Source organism: Enhydra lutris, unplaced genomic scaffold, assembly GCF_002288905.1.
Source record: "Enhydra lutris kenyoni isolate GAN:26980312 unplaced genomic scaffold, ASM228890v2 scaffoldscaffold33, whole genome shotgun sequence".
NCBI lineage: Eukaryota > Metazoa > Chordata > Mammalia > Carnivora > Mustelidae > Enhydra > Enhydra lutris.
In genome coordinates this window covers 19,648,204-19,668,844 of record NW_019154117.1, presented here as the reverse complement: position 1 = coordinate 19,668,844, position 20,641 = coordinate 19,648,204, and the positions used below count along the sequence as shown (strand labels likewise).

At 42.9% G+C, this 20,641-nt stretch overlaps 1 protein-coding gene across 18 annotated transcripts in view; it reads right to left on the bottom strand.

Moving 5' to 3' along the window:
- Window positions 1-20,641, bottom strand: part of LOC111153482 (transducin like enhancer of split 4) — a 144,329-nt gene that overhangs the window by 10,384 nt on the left and 113,304 nt on the right. For 13 of the 18 annotated variants that reach the window (XM_022512511.1, XM_022512512.1, XM_022512507.1 and 10 more), the window contains 6 exons: window positions 11,658-11,777; window positions 10,615-10,668; window positions 9,530-9,682; window positions 7,977-8,109; window positions 7,500-7,693; window positions 6,921-6,997 (listed from right to left, as the gene is read on the bottom strand). In XM_022512511.1, the coding sequence (XP_022368219.1) occupies window positions 6,921-6,997; window positions 7,500-7,693; window positions 7,977-8,109; window positions 9,530-9,682; window positions 10,615-10,668; window positions 11,658-11,777 (731 nt within the window). Of the gene's footprint in view, window positions 1-6,920; window positions 6,998-7,499; window positions 7,703-7,976; window positions 8,110-9,529; window positions 9,683-10,614; window positions 10,669-11,657; window positions 11,778-20,641 lie in introns of all 18 variants that reach the window. The other 5 variants (XM_022512523.1, XM_022512524.1, XM_022512522.1 and 2 more) reach the window with 3 other exon arrangements.

Genomic DNA, 20,641 nt, shown 5'->3' with positions numbered 1-20,641 from the left:
AGAGTCAACCATTGAACACATATTTCTTGGGTATCCCCGTGTGCCAAGCACCATAGTTGCAGGACTGAAGAAAAACAAACAAAAACCCCGCATCCCTCGTTTTCCTGAGTTTACAGCCTGTGGGAGTAGGCGGCAGGTAGGTCGAGGGGCAGATTTATTAGTGAGATAGTCACATAAATAAATATAACAATGTCAGAAGGTCAATGCGATGAACAGTGGACATGCCTGGTACTGTGGGATTTGACAGAGTGAGGCAATGGGGCTTCGATATAAAGACAAGATGGTGTGAAGGGGAGGGGTATGGCAAATATGAAGGCCAGAGTGAGATGGAACGCTTAGTATCCATTTAGTCAGAAACTATTTATTGAATGCCTACTATGAACCTGGTACTATCAAAGATGCTGGGAAATCAGGGGTGAACAAAGTCTCTATCCTCCAGGGTCAACATCTAGAAGGGAAAGCAAATACCATATATAAGCAGAAAAATAAGTAACCTCAGATCCCCATCAGATGGCAAGACACACACACACACACACACACACACACACACACACATACACCCGCACGCGGCACAGGTCTGGGGTACCATATGAGAGGAGACAAGAAGAAAGGACGCAGGCCCTGTACACATTGGTGGTGGTGGGGGCCGGGGGAGGAACGTGGAATGTGCCAGGTAGAGGAACAATGCAGAGTCCCTAAAGCAGAAGCAAGTGAGAACACTAGCGTGCACTCAGTGGTGAGGGGCAGGCTGGAGAGACAGAGGGAGGGCAGCGGGAAAAAGCCCTGGTGGGCCATGATAAGGAATGCACATTATCCTGGGTGGAATGGGAAGTTACTGGGACTTCTCGGCAGGGAATGACAGGGTTCAGTTAATGTTTTAAAGTGCCATTCTGGCTGCTGGGTGAAGAATGGATTAGAGGTGACAGAACGGGAAGAGGAACATAGACAGGAGGTCTGTGCCTGGGAGACAGTCTGACAGCTGGGAACGGATGTGCAATTCTTAAGATCACTCTGGCTGGGTGGAAGCAGAGAAGGCTGTGCTGGATGGGTCACCTGGATTCTGGAAGTGACACAGTGAGAGGCGGGGGTGAGATCTTCCTTGTGAGCCCTTTACATAAGTAATTGAAATCAAGGACAGCTACAGTTGACGTGGTCCAAGCCCCATGACAGGGTTACTGGGCGCTGACCTTGTGAACACCAGAGTCCTGTGGAATGAGGGTGGTTCCAAGGAGGAAGACCCTAAGCCAGTGAGTGCCAAGTCTTTAATAAAAAGAAAATCACCCAACAAGGTGTAAGGGTAGGTAGAATCCAATGACACAAGCCTGAAAGAGCCAGAGTTTTCACAAAAAGATAAAGGAGCTCAGTTCTAGAAAAGACTGGTGGTGGGGGCGGCAGAGGGGTGGGGAGGATGACACAGCCTTTATCACCCCATCACTGGCTCTGAAGATTTAAGGATATGAAACAAACGAAGGGGCACCCCCTCAGAGAGCTGCAGGTGGAGGGGGGTCCCTTGGGGAGAAAACCAAGTGCCAATCAGGCAAGGAGGGGAAGGCAGCAATGGTCTCAGAGAAAGGCTGAGATTCTGAAGGATGACGATGGAGAAAAAGGCTAATTGATTTAGCAATTAAAGAGGTCATGAGACTTAATCTTAAAGGAAAGGAGAGGAAGGTTATTCCACGTTTAGATGGTGTTACACATTCTTAATGATAATTTACTTGAAAAGCCATCCCTTCTCTTCTCCCTAGTATCACTAAGTGGATTTTAGAGAGCTTTGAGAATTTAAATAGTTAAGAAACCAGACACAAGATTTCTTTCGAGGTTTTTGATAGGACATTCTTCAACTCAACCACAACCACTCTGTGAGCACCTACTATGTTCCTGGAACCCCCTTTAACAAGAACGTCAAGAGCCTACTTGCATTAAGGATGTAATGCAGCCCTCTGTTTGCTATTAGTACTTGTAAGATACTCAAGACTGGAAAAAATAAAACTCTAGTAAGAATCTTATCAGATTTCAACTAACTCTGACGTGTAGCTGGCAAAGTGTACTGGAACGTGTAACGAAAGCCAGACTTTCTAGAAATCAGAAACCCAGGCTTGAAGAACTACTCTTTTTCTACCCGATTAAATGGATCGATAAGGCCTCTTAGCTACATGGATATAGACATCATGCTAAGAACACAAAACAAGGTAAGGCACTGGCCTTGCCCACTAGCGGCTTCTAATCTAGGAAGTGTGATGAGAAAAGCAAAGAAGTGGCCACAATACCAGATGAAATATGAGAAGTGGGAAGTTCTGTGGTGGTTCAAGACAAAGCTTATGTCTCAATAGTGACATGGTACTAGAGATGGGTTCTGCAGAATGGAGGGATTCTCACAGAGGATGGAGGAAGACGGAAAAACAATTTGGGGGGAAGATGGGCAGAAACAGCAGAGAGCAAGGGCTCTAAAAGGATGGGGAGCAATGATGGAAATTCCTGGGCTGGTTTTAATACAAAGAATTCATTTATTCAATAACAACCCCAGGGTTAAGTGGTTGGAGGAGCTGGCCTGAGCACAGTCTGATCAAATGCATCAGGAATGTATACATTTATACTACACACACACACACACACACACACACACTGCTGTCTATCTGCTAGAAAAGGGAGGTCTATAAAAAGGGAGGGCCTGCAAGGCCAGCCTAAGAACTCCACAAACAGAATTCACTAAAGGGTTTTTTGGAGGGGGAACTGGGGCAACTGACAGAATAAATTTGATCGCAAGGAAGACAGTGGGCTAGGAGGACTGAGACAATTATTCCAATCATCTAGATGCAAGGTATTGGGGACCTGAACTAGGCTAGGTCAAGGAAGACAGTAAAGTAACACTGAATATAAAATTCTGCAGGACTTAACGAGTAAGATGTGAGGAAGGAACCAATAATAATTGAGTTTCTGAGCTTAGGAAACAAGGATCAGAATACCAATACTCCTGATGGGCAATGTGGGAGGAAGACCTAGTCTGGAGAAGAAGCATCATGATATGCTGACTTTGACGTGCAGGTAACACACACTCAAGATGTCTGAGATGTCCAGCACATAACTACAGATGTGGGGCTGGAGGAATAGGGTGCAGGGAACCGGGAATACAGTGGACTCTTCCACCAAAACACACACACCCAGACATACAGACACAGAAGCATGTGTGTGCACAGCAGGTGAAAGCACTAAAAGCTCTGAATGGCTAAGAAAGACAGTAAAGAGAACAGAAGCAGCTTGGACTTTCTAACAGAACTACACCTCGATCAAGGCATCTGCAAATCGCTCTTTTTAAAAACATGTGCATTGAAGATGCTATTTTATCTGAATCATCATCTTTCGATGAAAACCCAGCATATTTAAAGAAGGTCCTTGGCCTTCCCACCCCCAACCTCATCTACCCTCCCTAAAAGGTCCAGTTCTATAATGCTGCACTCATCTGTCTCATACTTTGCAACACCTTCTCCAAAGTTTTCAATGTCTCACGAGATGGGACTAGACCTTAAATTCACAATAAAAGATCTGGCCATTGTACTTTATAAAGTATGCTAGAAAATCAGGCTCGAAGTGGCAATATGAACCCACTAGTACATCAGCCAGCCAACAAATACTGCTAAGGGCTTACTGTGTCTCAAGCATTGTTCCTATTTTGAAAAATCCCGCTTTATAAAAACAAACAGAACACCACGGTAAATTTTCTGAATTATGAGCAGCTGAAAACCAACAAACCTGTGCTCTTCTCTCTTGGCTGCATCCATATGCCATGTCCCACGATGTAATTAGTACTATGGTTTTAATTGAATAGTTTTACCCTATTTATAAATGTCTCATTTACGTAATAGGTGAGGAGGAAAGTCCATTTCGGGCTTACGTCAAAATTAAACTATGTTGTCATTCCAATTACAAACTGAGTGCAACTTTTGCTAATTCACCAGAATAGACAAGAGGACCCAATGTGAATTATTAAATAAATGCTACTTTATAAATGAGTTGGTGACATGCATTTAATTATAACTTTTGATAACATCTAACAATTCATTCTGTAAAAATAATTAGGACAGAGATGCACAACTGCTTTGAGTCTTTCTGGAGAAAGGCAGTTTACTTTGTGTGTGCGGTAGGGGAAGCCTTTAGGTGACTCAATACGTTTTATATTATAGCACAAAAAATAGTTGTTTCTCTTGAAACACACACAGAAGACAAAGTTTCACAATTCTGTATCTTAAGATCTGAAGAGCCACCTGTTATCATTACTTCCTCTGAGAAATCGGTAATAAAAATATATTATCTCTTTATGCAGAAATGGATGTGAATTTACATGTCTTGACGTCCTCTTAATAAAGACACACCAAGGACAGGAACATGGAGTCTATTTACTCCCATCTAATTTTCTTGGGTCCTTTCTGCCCACTACAGAAATGCAGTTCAGTTCAACAGCATAAGCACCTGAAAAGCTGATAATGACCTGGGGCAAAGCTAAACTGGAAATGAGGCTGCAGTTGACTGAGGAGTCCCATATACCAAACACAGTCCCGAACACGTAACATATTATCTTACGTTACCCTTACGCCCTGTCTGTCAAGGCAGGGGCCATCCTCGGTTTATAGATGAGCCAACTGAAGCTCCCCAAGTTAAGAAACCATCCTCTACTTCTCAACTGGCAGAGTATAAATTCAAATTTTGATCGGTCACATCCCAGAACTCAACTTCGTTGACCCCACCATGCTCTCTTTGGGATTCCTAATGTCATCTGCCAACTGCATGACATGGGGCTCTATCACTCCCGGGAATGAAAATTTGCAACCATCCTCAAACCCATCAACCTTCCCAAAAGGATCTCAACAATTTGATAATTCTGGGGGAAGAAAGGGAGTCCCACTCGAGGCTCAGAGATATGTCTCCCGAATCAGACCAGCTCTAACTCAACAGTGGTTCAGATGGACCAAAGTGAAATCAAGACCGTCTTTCTTCTTTATAGGCACCTAAGCTCCCATCCCCCTCTCTTCACCCTTCAGGGGCCTGGGCAGTACTGCACCAGTGGTTATACCACAGCCCTGGTGCCACAGCTAGTCAACTACGTGGTAACTACACAGTACCTGAACATGGGATGATACCCTTTCCCTAAAGAAACCTCTCCTTCCCCACAGGTTCATGTGGAACTCACAGGGACTGGAGTTATTTGATTAATCCTATGACCTTGTTATTTAATCACTGCCTGAAAGAGACCAAACTTTCACCTTCAAATACATCAGAGCTCTTGGTCAACAAGACTTCTAAGTCAGTCAACAACTATTTGCAGAACACACACAAATACACAGAACTTTATGGTAATGGGTATTTATACCTTCGATTCTCAGGGAACTCAAAGTCTAATTTGCCTTGCCTCCCTTATTAATCAGTCAAATATTTACGGAGCAACTCGGCTATGGAGCCAGCACTGTGTTTGATGCAACAGGGAAGTTTAGCACAGAACTGTACAGAAATAAGTTACACCAAGAAGTCACATATAGGAAATAACACAGTGACAACTAAGTGCCTGAGTGTACAGCAGCAAATAAATAAGCAGTCAGAGATCAGAGAAGAAAGAGACTGGCTGGCTCACCTGTGAGCACTCTTTCCCCCTCTCCCCCTCAGTTAAAAAGTATGTACTGTGAGCACCAGGTACCAGGTACCACTCTAGGCACCGGAGCTACTCCTATAACCGAACAGCAAAGAGTTCTGTTCTGCTCTCACAAACTTACTTCAAGCAGGGAGAAGCAGATCACGGCTACAGGCAGGTACAAAAAAGGCAGGCAGTAGAAAAGAACAACGATGGGGAGAGGAAGGGAGAGAAGGATGCTCTTTTAGATAGGACTGGAAGGGCAGAATGCTCTAATAAGTGACACTTTAGCAGACACTTTTGAAGTAAGACAAGAAGCCACAGAAAAAGACCAAATACCCCGAGGCAGCCAAGCCACCAAGGAAGCCTCGGGGAGAAGGGACTTACTGGCTACTGAGGGTCAAGTGTGGGTAGCACAGGCTGGGGAGAAAGCACCAGCTCAGGAAAGCAGCACATGGACGGCATGCGAGGTGACAGACAGGATGCCAGCGGAAAGAGCCAGGAGCATACACACGCGCGGGGAACTAGTAAGGCAGGGAGGGTCTGTGGGGATGCTTCCCAAAGAGAGGAGAGAGGAAGCAAGCTAGGATTTGAAGGGAAGAGCGGCGTTATTTTATAGTCAAGTCTTTGTATCTGGGAAGATGAAGCCAGAGAGCAGGAGAACCGTGCGTAGGTAGTCATAAAAAGGTGTGCTGGACTGAAATGGAAGGTTGTGGAATGAGGTATGGTGAGAGATTAGAATGTACAAGAAGAGGCTGGAAAAGCTGATGCGTGCGTTTTGCCTTCATAACTCAAGGGGGCTGTGAATACAGATGCTCCAAATATCCAGCTCCTGGGACAAGAGGACAAATAAGCAAAGCCACCTTTTCTATGAACACAACTGAGCATAAGACCACACTTCTTTCTTTTCACAGCCTTTGAAGTTTGGCACGTCTTTTCCCAACACGCTCAAATTTTGAGCATGCGGGTTTGCACATAGGACGTTTTTTCTTCAAGACAACAAAAGAATTCCGTAACAGACGTAGAGAAGACCTGACTGCTGGAGATGTCTCAGTAATTTGCTTTTCCATATTAGAAGCTCAAGATTTTAAATTGAAAATAGAAAACCCCACCTCATTACTTCTTTTCTTGTGTGAGAGAAAATGGAAATTCTTTGCAAGGGAAAAAACCAAACCAGAACAAAAAAAATCCACATCGAGCTCCAGGAGCTCCCCTACACTACCTAGCAGTGATCAGCCAGAAAGGCCGGCAAGGGCCTGGGGTCTGGCGCACGGTGGGGAGCATGAGGCTCAGAGGTACTCACGGTTTTCCTCCTGGAATGCCTGTCAGGTTCGGAGGTATGGCTGGTACGCGCATGTGATGGTGTGGATCAAATCCAACCTAGAATTTTCCCAAGCAAAACAACAAAAACATACATAATTATATTAACTCATTTCAGCCTACTCGATACCTCTCTAGATCTTGGGAGAACACAGACTTTAAATACGATTTTTAGAGATACACATACAGAAGTATCTACTGATGAAAAGATAGGATGTTTATGATTTTAGGGGTAACATACCTGGGGATGGAACATACATGAAAAAAAATTACTTGTATAATTTTTGAAGCTTATGATGGAAACACAGGGTTCACTACAGTCAGGATCATTCGCTCTGCTCTTGTAGGTTTAAAATTTAAAGGAAACCTAAAATAACAAGGACATTTCCTCTCCCTAGAAAAAGAAATGGATCTCACAGTACAACTGCGTGTAGTTTAATTTACAGATGTGACGGGTTCCTCTACAAATACCTCAAATTATATAAACTACGTTCAAAAGTAACGTCTGGCGATCCTGTGAGCCGTGGAATGGCTTGATTTTTGTGAAGGTCCAGGAACGTACCACCGGTGATCTCCCGTAGGCGGCGGCGGCGGCCGCAGCAGCAGCAGCTGCGCTCATCTGCGGAGAAATGTTGTGTAGCCCCGCGTAGGCGGCGCCGGGGCTGGTCAGCTCCCCGTTCATCCCGGCGTGGGGCACGATCCCAAACGGGGTTGGGTACGGACAAGGGACTGCCATCGGGGTCCTGAGACTTGAGGCTACACACCAAAATGAAAGAAGAGAAAAACCAAGAACACAGGAAACAATAAGGAAGTGAGGCGTTAACATATACCTTAAAAAAAAAATAGGATCCAGGGCTCAAATTTGCTTAACATAATATTCTCAAAAATCATTAAGGCGCTTGGTTCAGCTTAAAAAAATAACTCTATCGCTTTTCAATACTGGTTATTACTACTCTTAAGGTACTGCACTGCTTAAATTGCTTGAATTTCTTTAAAAACATGAAGCATAAATACACAGAAAGCCCTTCTTATTACTAACCCAAGGGGTCGACTCCTGGTGGTTTTCCAGGCACAGGCCTCAGTCCAGGAGTGGAATTACTGCCTGGGGTGGGTGCATCGGTTCGTGGAGTAGGGGTATTGGACTTTGAAACAGGAGTAGTAGATTTTTCATTCTAACAAGAGATGGAAGAGAATATAGTGGCAGTCAGAACACAGTTTTTTTTTTCCCCCTTAAGATTTTATTTATTTATTTGACAAAGAGATCACAAGTAGGGAGAGACTCAGGCAGAGAGAAGGGAGGCTCCCTGCTGAGCAGAGAGCCCGATGCAGGGCTCGATCCCAGTACCCTGGGATCACCACCTGAGCTGAAGGCACAGGCTTTAACCCACTGAGCCACCCGGGTGCCCCAGAACACAGTTTTAACAATGATGTTAAACGTTTAAAAAGACAAGTCAAAAGGAAAAGAGTAAAGAATGGAAAAAGTTCTTCAGGTTGGGCCTTTATTTTCATAATTAAAAAAGAACAAACCAACAAACAGAAAGAGCTCCCCGAGACCACAAAACCAACGTTCAAGAAGATATAAACTAAAGCAGAATTTAGGGCAGTCAATGATTTCCAGGAAACTGGGTCTGAGTCAGACAGAGGCTGACAAATCATGACGTCCTGTGACCAAACACTTATTGGCTGCTTTGATTTAAGGATGCTTGAGCTGTGTTTCTGGTGGACTGTTCATGTCACAAGAGGCTTCCTGGTTAATGGGTCCTCTTAGAACAGATCCATGCCCCGATGGTCACAGAGACCAGCACAGAGGAGGTGGCAATACAAGAAGGCCAGAAGGCCAAGAGAGAACCACAGAAAAAAACTTAATGTAGCCCCGGGTCAGACACATCCCCTTAACTTGCAGACCAACTAAGGAACTTTCTTTCCTTCAGCTGTGAATTTGTGAATTCAGAAGGTTATATGAGAACGGAGTCTTTTTTCTTTTTTAATGTTATGTTACAAGGAAATAATTGGCAAGGAAAAAGGAAGACACGCACAAAAATGCAATTAACTACAGAGCCAAAGAAGAAGAGGGTATGGGGAGATTATCCCGAGTTGCAAGCAGTTTCATTTTTGCTTTAGTGATTTGTGGTGTGAGTCAAGGTAGACTTTTGTAAATGACAGATTATTTCTTAGATAGGAAGGGAAAATTATTGCAGTCATATATAGCTTGGTGATTCAAACAAAGCTAGCAACAAAATCACATCCCAGCCAAAAACTAAATTTACCATAAACCATAGGTGATAAAACCACCTCTGTAAGCCCAGTGTGTATTTCTTCATCTTTGCTGAGACACGTTTCACTCAATTTCCCCATATCTCACCCCTGTCCTTGTAAAAACACTCATAAAACAAACATCTATCACCGCTAAGTCCGTAAACCCACTCTGTTCCCAAAGTACTTTTGTCAATTAAACTTGAATACTGAACGTACACATATATTTGGAAACAAGAGTCCTCTAGAAAAATGTGAAAAATACCGAATTTACAAAATATTCAAAGCCAATCATCTTGAAACAGGCGAGGCTAAGAAAGATGATGAAGGACCGCTTACAAGGCTAAGTTCTTTGGATTTGGAGGAAGGAGTGCTGCTGGAGGATGCAATAGAGGCTGGACTGATGGGGGCATCTTTCTTGAGCAGGCGCGTCTTGTCCAGGCCATTCTCTCTCGGGGAGTGTGCTGGGCTCCCTCGAGGGGAAGACGGATCCTATGAAGGAACATCAAGGGTACTAATGCAGCACAGCACATTCACAATGCTAGAGTACTTGAGTGTGGATGTTTCTAGCGCAAAGCATGGAGAAGTGCAAAATGTCCCATAATCGATAACAAAAGACATACCAAACTGCTAAAGAAAATATCTGGTATTGAGGTCAAAGAAAATACTAAATATTTATAGCACAGTTGACCCTTGAACGACATGGGTTGGATCTGCATGGGTCCACTTATATGCAGAGTTTTTGGGTAAATACACTATAGTACTAAAAATTGTATTTTCTCTTCCTAATAACATTTTCTTAGTAACGTTGTCTTTCCTCTAGCTGTCTTTATCATAAGAACACAGTATGTAACATGTAACATGCAAAATACGCGTTCATCGACTACTGATGCTATCGTAGGCTATTAATAGGTAAGTTGTGGGGGAGTCAAAAGTTGTATGTGGCAGCAACGTGTGCAGACCTGCTCAATCACTCTGTTGCACACCTGAAACCAACGTAACATTGTGTGTCAGCTACACTTATTTTAAAAGGGGAGGGGGAAGTTACATGTGTATTTTCAACTTCATGGGAGGTTGGTGCCCCTAAAAGACCACTCCCCCACCTGCATTATTCAAGGGTCAGCTGTACTTAACTCAAAACCCAACAGAGCCACAGGTCATCTGTCAATGAGATCTGCAGGCTGACCCCATGTCTGCTGTGCATTTAAGGTGATAGCAAAACACACTTCTACTTTTACAGAAAAGAATAACAACGAAAAGGATCAATAATACATAAAATCAGTAATACATAAATTTTTCAGGTAAATAAAAAGTGGGTCCCCTTTGGAAACGAAGCACACATTTTGAATACTGACTGCCCGGACTCCAGCTAGTCATTGTTACAGTGGGTAAGAGCAGGAAGCTGAACAAGCCAGAAAACGTACCTCGTTGGAAACGTCAACCACCAAATTGTCGTCACTCTTCTCACCATCGCTGTCCTGCATTGACAATTGACAAGCATTACCTCCTCCCCCAGCACACACGCACGAGGGCCAGATTCACCCCGGTAAGTTCAGACGAATTCCTCACAGCTTATAAAAACGAACTGCACCCAACAGCGCCAAACACTTTACAATGTACTATGTTCTCTAATCCTCATAATGATGTTACAAGGTAGGTATATGAGGATTCTGCTTCACCATTTAAAAAACTGAAGCTTATGGCTTGCTCGGTACTCCAGAGCATCTCGTGGAAGCTGGCCTGTCTGGGCTACATCCTGCTTATGGCTGGGTGTGATTTGTTCTCTCAGTTTAAAAAACTGGGTTATGTAGTCACCATTTTAAAATTGGGAGGTTTCACGTGAAAGTCCAAACTTTCTGATTTTTTTGAGGCCTCGCAGTCCCGCAGGGCCTCACCACAGCAAGGGGGAACAGGGGCTTGCCTGCAGCCATCCCGGTGCCATCCAGCTTGTTCCCTTCACACTAAGTGACCCGAAGGGTTAGTCACTGAAGGAAAATGGGCTTCAACCCATGTTAGGGACACATCTGGATGCTTCTGCAAGTTATACTCCACAAAACTCGCTTTATTCCTCAGCATGAATTCATTTTAGACATTTTAACGGGGTTTCTATGATTTTACGTTTTTCCTTAACATTTCCAGTTGACCACAGAAAATTCAACCACCTTGAAATACACAGAGGGAAGCAAATACATCTCTAGGAATGGTATTATGGGACACCCACGACATCTTCTATTAGCTGCCGGATAAAGCACTCTGTTCCGACTCACATCGACACGTGCGCAGACCTGCACACACACAGGACTTGAGCTAGCCAACTGAGACGCAGCTATAAAGGCAAGCACTATTTTTTTTTCTCCGAGTAGATGTTTTTTCCTCCTATGTTCTCATTTTGGTTGGTAATAGTCAAAGGGTAAAACGGCTGCTGGAGTAAACTGGCTTCCCCCAAAGCAAAGGCAGAGGAACCTACATAGCGAGCTGCAATTTCCTTTTCTTCAGTTTTCTGCTTTTTGCTATCAGAGGAGTAGTCTGTGGAGTTTCTGTGCTTCTCGGCACCTCGGAAACTGGCGGACGGGGATACCGAAGAGCTCTGGAATTAAAAAGAAAGCAGGGTTGAGAAATGACCATTCACTGAAGTGAGTTTTTCAGGCGCACTGTCCTTTTTGTTTGTTAATGCGCACCTGCAAAACTGTTAGGAGGAGACAGGAGAGAAGGGAGGAGGTAAAAGGAAGAGGGCAACAGAGGTGGAGACAGAAAACCAAGAAAAAATAGGGAAGAAGGAATGAGGGGAAAAAGGAACAAACAGGAAAGAAGAAATGGAGACAGGCCCAGAGAGGGAGGCAAGGAGGCAAGGAACAGCAAATTCAGAAGACAGAATGGGTCTGGTCCCAAGGAGATAGAGATGACACTGGTGCAGCAGCTTCAAAGACGTGAGAAAGGAAGCAGACAGAAAAGAAAATGGAAGGAAGAGTCAGGCCCCACCCCGCTCCGGCCCCAAGTTTGCTGGCTGATGGGAAGCCAGTAACTTCAGCCTGTCCAGAGACACAGAGTATTTTATATATCTCTAGAAAAAGTAGTAATTTTTCAAAGAAAAAAAGGAAGACAGGTACTCTTTGGGAATTTAAGCAACCAAAAAATGGTGATCCTGTGACACAAAGGTTCTATTTACGGAATTTTGCTAAGTCCCTTGTTTTAAGGGCATGGAAGATTGAGTGGCAAATAATCATAACAAAAACAAAACATCTGCAAAAATTCACTTTATTCCTTTTTGACTCCTATAGTTTTCATGAACCTGCTCCTTTATATCCTTGGAAACCCTGGAATCCCCAGTTAGGACCAGGTAATTGGGAAAGACAGTCCCTCCTTCGTGGGATCACAATCGGGAGCGAGCAGCGTCTGTCATTTCTGCTCTTCCAAAGAGCTCCCAACTGGAGGAGGCTGACACACCGAAAATCAACACCGAAGCACAGAGAGTGAGTCTGTCTGCCATTCAGGCCACGGTGATTACTACTGGGCACATGGAGACAGTATGAGGCTTAACATCATTTATGAGGAAGTGAGAAAAGCATCAACGAAAACTGGAAGCAACCTTATGAACTGGGTAGTGACTCAGTTCAGGACAGACCACACAGGTGAGGTGGGAGAGACGAGCAGGGCTGACCTGTGGAGGGCAGGTCCAAAAGGCCAGAAAAACCAAGCCCCTCAGCAGGGCACCAGCGCCCAGCTCTGAGTGCTAAATTAACACAGGCTGGGCAGTGGAAAGAACACCTGGAGATGAGAAAACAAGTTCCAGGAAGAACAAAGAATCACCACCAGACTATCTCTGCTTTGCATCTAAACCAATTCAGGAAACTGTTCCATAAAGCTCTTCCTCATTGATAACTTCATTCTTCTCACATAAAACTAACTCCTTGTTCATTTTTTTCTTTTATCTTAAGTCTGATGGTAATAATTAACATTTATGAAGATACATAACATTTACAAGGGCTTTTAAATTAACTATGGGAGGCAGTGCGATATCCAGAACTTTTGGCTCTATATCCCATTTCACTTCCACTGAACCTTAATGCCCCATTTTCTTTTGTGGCTAAACTTTTGAAGCCTATTAGAGGAAAACCAATGAACCTCCCCCTCTCCCCCGCCAGCCAATGCCTGGGTCAGTTTCTCTACCAAGACATCACCCCCTAGTGGTCAGCTATGGTGACGGCAACTCCACCACTAGCTCCAAAAGCAGGAAGGAGGTAGGGGTTTGGTGTCAGGGGAAGATGGGAAGAACGAGTACGTTCCCAATGATAGGGCTGGATACCTCTAAACCCTTCCTTCCTGTACCATTCTCTATCAGAGTCGTCAATGAATTTTCTGTATCGGAGGCACCAAATCCTGAAACCATCCCTACTCATTCACCCTTAAACTTAATAGCAGAAAAGATGGCAGACATCATTAAGTAACGCCAAAGACCAAAGCAAAACATTAGAAGCCAAACAATTTTTTAAATCAGACAGCTTCTTCTTGTATCTCTGTTGAGTTCCAATCCTCATTCCCAAGCCATAAGACTTGGTTCAATGCATCTGCTTTGTTTTTATGCCATGGTCAGATTTTTGTGACCATTATTCCAATTGAAATCATGCTTGCAAACATCATCCGTGAGCTGCGACCTACAACATTTGATGTCAGAACCCCATTATCTAGTCTGCCCCGACTCCAATCTATCCTCCACATTTCTAGGGTTCATGTTTCCCAAAGAGACATTCGACCACTTCTCATGATTCCTTAAAAACAACAACAACAACAACAACAAAATCGTTTTCCCACTGTCGTTAGGGGAGGAAAAGTCCACAAATTTCTGTGTGTGGCCATTTCCAAAGCCCTTCTCTCCACGCCCTAACCAGGGCCCTGGCCTTAGAGCTCAGCACTATGAGCCTGTTGTTTTCCAGCGCTCCGTGCATTTTCATTGTATCTGTAGCCTTTTTTCCCTGGCTTATGAGAATGCCCATTTCCCCTCAGTATCTTTTTGTTGAAATCCTTATTCTTAAGGACCAGCTCTAATGTCACCTTTTAAAGCTCGCTCAGATGCTGTCAGGCAGAATTAATCACTCAATTCTTCTTTGTTCCCTTAACACTTTGTTCACCCCGTGAGTAGAGCACTGGCAATCAATATGTGACTATTTGTTTACAAGGCCACTTCCCACTACAGGCTGTGTTGTTACTCGGGGTGGGGGGGGGGGGAGGCCTGGCACAGTGAGCAGCAGAGAACTGCCCAGAAAGGTTTCTGAACACAAATGAACAAACATTCCTTTTGCACTCCTCATTCTTAACCTAAAATTCATACAATTCCCTCTCAGAAGACCACTCGGCTGAACAGTTACACAAGAAACCATCCACGGTAAGATCGGAGTAGTGCCGCCCCTGGGAATTAGCTGCACAGTCATGTCTCTTCTTCCCCTCCACTCCTCTACCTATTTCCATGTGACTTCATCCTACTCATTTGCTATTTTACAAAAAGAAGAAAAGAACTGTGTGTGTGGTGATGAACAACAACCTGAGCCTTCGATTCTGAGATACTCTACTGAAAGTTACTTCCCATTTGTCCAAAAGGAAAAATGGATTTTTAAACAATTATAAGATACTTTCTCAAAAATTAACACTAAATGGTAACACTTATTTACTTAGATCTTTATGCCTATTTATTGACACATATGTACAAACAGCTTTACTTTCCTTAACTGGTTGTTTCTGACTCTGTGGACAGTATTTTATTTGTGAAATTTTACTGCAGAACAAAGTCATATGTTGGAGTTTCCCGGTAGAATGATAAAGTAGTTAATTATCACTAGCATTTAAAGGTTAAGCTATACAATGGGCACTGGGGTAATCAGCAATGTTCTAATAACGTAACTGCTCTGGAATCAAATTGGACTTGGCACAGGCTCTCGTCATGAATCTTACAAGTCCACCATTCTGCCACTGGAAGGCCACTTGCATTCTTGCTGAGCATGTGAAGAGGAGGAATTAAGTAAATACTTTTAAAGACAAAGTCTGGTTTTACTAGAAAATACTTTTCTCTATCATTATTTTAAAAGTTTACCTAGGTTAGGTATTTCCTTAGCTCACTACACAGGAAATGTAGTTGGAGTTGCATCATGACTCTGGATCAATCTACAAACTTAGAAACATTTTCTCATTACAGTTGGATCAGGTGACTGTATCGGCGAATGTGTTAAGAATGGAGGGCCATTAACAGACGCAGCCGCCAATCAAGACAAGGCCAAAGACCTTACATCTGAATGCTTACTACAGAGCTCTGCATTTTTAAAAATGAAACACTTTTATTACTGGGATAGTAAAAAGAAGTTTAATGAAAGAAAAGAAAGGGGGCAAACAAGGACAAATGAGGGGAAAAATACTAAAAATTTGTTAAGTCTTATTATATGGAAATCCCAGTTGCTTTGAAAGCAAAAGATAAGCTTTAACAGAGATACTCCTAAAATTATAAATCACATTTCATCTCCAAATGAGAAAACTCTAGGTCCTAGTTTGAAGCCCAACTAAGATTTTACAAAAGGTTACTGACCAAGTCAGACAGAAAATGGACACCTCCAGCAGCTGAAATGGATAGCCCCGCCCTTTCACCTTTCCTCTTCTGCCACCCCAAGATCAAAGATGACCATGTATGACACAGAGTTCTATAAAGTACACACCCCTCCCCCACAAAGAAAACAAGAGGTAGTGTTGTTACAATTAGCTAGTTTTAATAACAGGTAGCACAGATTTTTACTAGCAGGCAACAGCATCTGTCTGGAGTCAGACTGCTTGTCTGGATTTGAGTCTAGAGTTTTCCACTTAATAGCTGTGTAGCCTTGGGGATACTGCTCAGTCTCAGTCTCCGTAGTCTGAGACAAGAATACTCCACCCACTCCCTCCTGGGGCTGCTCTGAGGACCAGTTTAAAGAACCTCCATAGAGTAGTACAAGGCGCAGTCCGGACGGATAACCGAGTCCCTCCGCAACAGCAACTCAGCACTGGGGCTGCGCCGCACGCCACTTACTATAGAGCTAGTGTGGCTCTTCTATTTTAAGCCTCACATAAGGACTATTCTCGGCATCTGAGTAGCCCCTGCCCCTCAGCACAGATACACAGATGGTCCATAATGATAGGGCTTCAATAGGCTGCTATTAACCAAAACACATCTCCTTTCAACACAATAAGGTTTTGGTTCAATACAGCAGGCAGGACTATAAATACCGCCTCCGCATCGGACTTTCTAATTCGATTTCAAATGCACATCAAGCTAATGCGGCTCGCCATTCGCATAAGTTCATATGTCCCTGCCCACTTGCAAGATTCCAACCAGAAGGAATGGTTGGACAACCATGATCAGAAACTCTAAAACTCACTTGTTATGTTGTGTCTGTTCATCAGCTACAGCCTCCCAACACCCCATCTACTTGGTACCAAAGGGTAAATCCATTTTCAAACAGATAAAGGGAATAATGACAGGGCAAGAGGTACCATGAAAATCTGGCTAAGGTTTTGCCCTCCCCTTACAACTGTTGTACAGGCCTACTTTACTCAAAACCAGCCCAGTTTAGAAGATAAATTACACTGCTAGTCAAACTGCAGTTCATTCAGTACAGGAATTAGTTTGGGTCAGGGACAATTCAGAGGGAGCTGGTTAATGGCAGCGGGGGAGAGCAGGACGGAGAAGACAGGCTCAAGAGGCCTGTTGACCCTTCACTGATGCCATAACTAAAGTCCTCAAGCATCATTTCCTCTGTAACAACAACAACAGCAGCAACAAAACATAGGACTAAAACAGAAATGCATATGGCTGACACTCTCAAATTCGGAAAGGCCAATATACTGCCTGAAATCAGCCTGAGATTATCAGGGACTCAGGCCACTCCCCTTGCCAAGCAGAAGGGCCTTCAGTAGGAGCCCGACAATCATGAGTCACGCTGGGTCAATTTGTTTACTAATCCTCAAAGCATTTCAGAGTTACAAAATACTTTCAACAAGTTCTGAAATAAAAGTAATATCCTCAATAAACCTATATATACCAAACAAACATAGCACAATACCCCAGTGCACTTTTTGTTTTTTTTTTTTTTTAAGATTTTATTTATTTGACAAAGAGGGATGAGGAGGGGGGCGGGGGGGGGAGGGGGGGGGGGGGGGGGGGTGGAGGCAGGCTCCCTGCTGAGCAGAAAGCCCAATGCAGGGCTTGATCCCAGGACCCTGGGATCATGACCTGAGCCGAAGGCAGAGCCTTTAACCAACTGAGCCACCCAGGAGCGCCCCCTGCCTCCGCCCAGTGCATTTCTGATTGAGGTTTTATTACATAGTGTTACACTGAATGTTTTCATTTCCATTCATTTAGTTCTTTATTAACTAATAAAACATTTTAATATTTACTATCCCACCTATTAAAAAAATACCAGCAGAGATAGAGAAAATAATCCTCAGTTGGGAAAAATTAAAAAATAAAAATCATTTGGCTAAAATATACACATCTTACATACTGACTCATAACACATGCAAATTTATGTAAATTAACTTAAAATTTATAGCATGCTCGTGGTGAAAAACCTGAATATGGTAGGGCTCTAAGCTAGTCACTTGTGTCAGTTTACTGCTCATGACAGTAAGACTTTTTAAAAATAACCTGCTTGATTAAGGAAGTCATTAAAAACACAATCTGTATATAACCCTCACAGAACTTGCTTTTTCCAAATTAACATAAATCAAAATTCACCTTCAAAAATGACCGGGACTTTCTGAAGACCTGCCCTTGTTAAAATATAATCTCCATATAAAATAATGAATCTGTTCTTAATAAATGTTTCACCTTCTACAACATGTCATGAACAACACACTCGAAAATGTTCTCGTGTTGTCTTTGTCTTTCTGCTTCTCTCCTGGTAAGAGGCACTTGGGGCAAAATAAATTTCTCTGGCAGATAATCAAAACAAAAGGAACTGAGAGAGGAATGATTAAGAAGAGAGGCAGTATCCACAATGGTTATGGTATGGGTACGAGGGTCAGACAGCCCTGGGTTCCAGACTAGGTTGTACCACCAGCTGTGTGACCTTGGACAAGCTAAAGAATTTCTCTTAAGCTTCCAGTTCCCCAATGGGCAAAACGAGGCTATATGCTTAGAACGATGCCCCCGAGATGGAGCACGCATGTTGGGAACACAGTAGCTAGCATCATGGAGAGCTCCAATTCCTATGTTAATGTGAGACCCCTACATGGTCTCAGTCTACTTACGGGCTCTTTCAACAAGTATCTACTGAATACCCACTAAAGTACAGAAATACAAAGATGAATGAAATCTACACCTTGCTGTCCGGAAGGCTCCATGAGTTAAAAAACCTTGAGTACAAAAGTCCTACATATTTTGTGCTTCATGCAGTAAAATATACAGCACTTCAATAGTCAGTCATTCATGTTTTGTTTCCATGGCCTTAGCATTATGTATTACTTGGTCAGGATAAAATGCTATAATAATTTATAAGGTATCAATAAAATTGATTTTAAATTAGAACATTATCTTAATGTCCTCCTGGGGTTTCTTGACTGTTATTTCCTCTTCCTGGAATAAAGCTGTTGGCTCCACCCCAGAAATTTCATTAAATACGGTTACTTTAGCTGGCGAGCTGAGCTGTTGGAACATGATGCTTTGACACCAAAAATACAGGTTTGATCCTTGTGCAGGCACCTTAGCTTCCCTCTGTTAACAGCCAACTGTCTGCTCTTGGCCTGAACTGCTTGGTCACACGAGCAAGCAACTGGGAGAATGAGAAGGGACAAGTATATCCCCTTACCACTGATGGAGAAGTGAGACCACAGATGGTACATAAAAGTCCCATCTTTTAACCCAGCTAATCACCCCAAAGCCACTGCATGCCCTTGAATCCAATGGACCTCCTTAAAGTTCACAAGACCTAATATTCCTACATGCATTTGATCTCCACCAAGAATTCCCTTCCCTCATTAATAGAGACTATAAATCTTGTATGTACTTTGAAAAGTACAGACACATGTACCTGTCACCTCTTTCTGGGATTTCTTTTTTTTTTTTTGTATAGCACCCATAAAATTTATCCTAGATCATTCATTCACCTACCACCTTATAATCAATGTTACTATGTCTCACTGACAAGTATGACCTGGTACCTGAGGTTAACTGAACTAAAACAAAAAGGGGGGGACTGGCAAAAATTTCCTTCCTTAATTTTCTGGGAAGGGGAATTGACTTTAGACCTGTAGTTGCACTATGTTCTGTTCCTGAATTGAAATATCAACATATTTCTAACAGCTGCTTTGAAAGAAACTGGAGTAGAGTAGCTGCTCCGAGAAAATAAGTGACTCAGCTTGAAGACTTGGCAAGCTCTATCTTAATGGACCAGAATCCTCATTTTAGTAACTATTAAAATTTATTGGAAAAGAAAGTCTTTTCATGTTGCTATTTTTTCCAGTAAACTGTTTTAATCTATTTGAAAGGCTAAACATTTTTTTCTTCCACAGAGTGTTAACTCCAAGAGCCTCATATATATTCTTATGTATTATGTATGCAAATATACTCTGCAACATCGAGGGTAATTCAGCAAGAACACAGATAGGCAACAATAGTATATCAATTTAAAGGGAGGCTGCCTAACAGTTTTCAGATGGCTAATAAGAAACTTCAGGTATTCTTCATACCATCTCAATATGGCAAAAAACAGTTGGACAATTTGGTCTTGAGATCCTTCATTAAAACACTAAAGTTTGTGCTCTAGAACAGAACTGGACAAATATAACAGGAGCCACGGATATATTTAAATTTTTCTAGTAGCCAGATTTTAAAAAATTGAAAAGAAACAGTAAAATTAATTTTAGTCATATATTTATTTATTTAAGCTGCTGTACCTAAAAATACCACATCAACATATAATCAATATCAAAATTATTAGTGACACATTTTACATGATTTTTTTTTAGTACTAGGTCTTTGAAGTCTGGCCTGTATTTTGCATTTACTGCACATCTCGATTTGGCCTGGCCACGTTTCCAGGGCTTAAAAGCCATATGTGGCTTGTGGCTACTATACTGGATGCCACAGGCCTCAAGGATCCTAAAGGCACAGTAGGAATCATGCCCCTTCACACGAGCATCTGGCACTTTATAGAAGAACAGGCCTGACCTGGCTGCTGCCTACTTTCTCCAATCTGAGTTCAAAGTCTCTTTGTCGGATGCTGGATACCCCATACTGTCTTTCATCCCTCCGTTTGGGCTTCCGCCAAGAACTCTTCCCCAACCTCTGAGTGGCTAGCATTTTTCACCTATGTCTCAGCTTAAATGCCACTTTCTCAGAAAGGTGTCAGTGGCATTACCCAAGGAGCTCTCTCCTAGAAATCTCTATCATAACCTCTTCCTTCCTTCCTTCCTAGCATTTGTATCACGCCCATCATT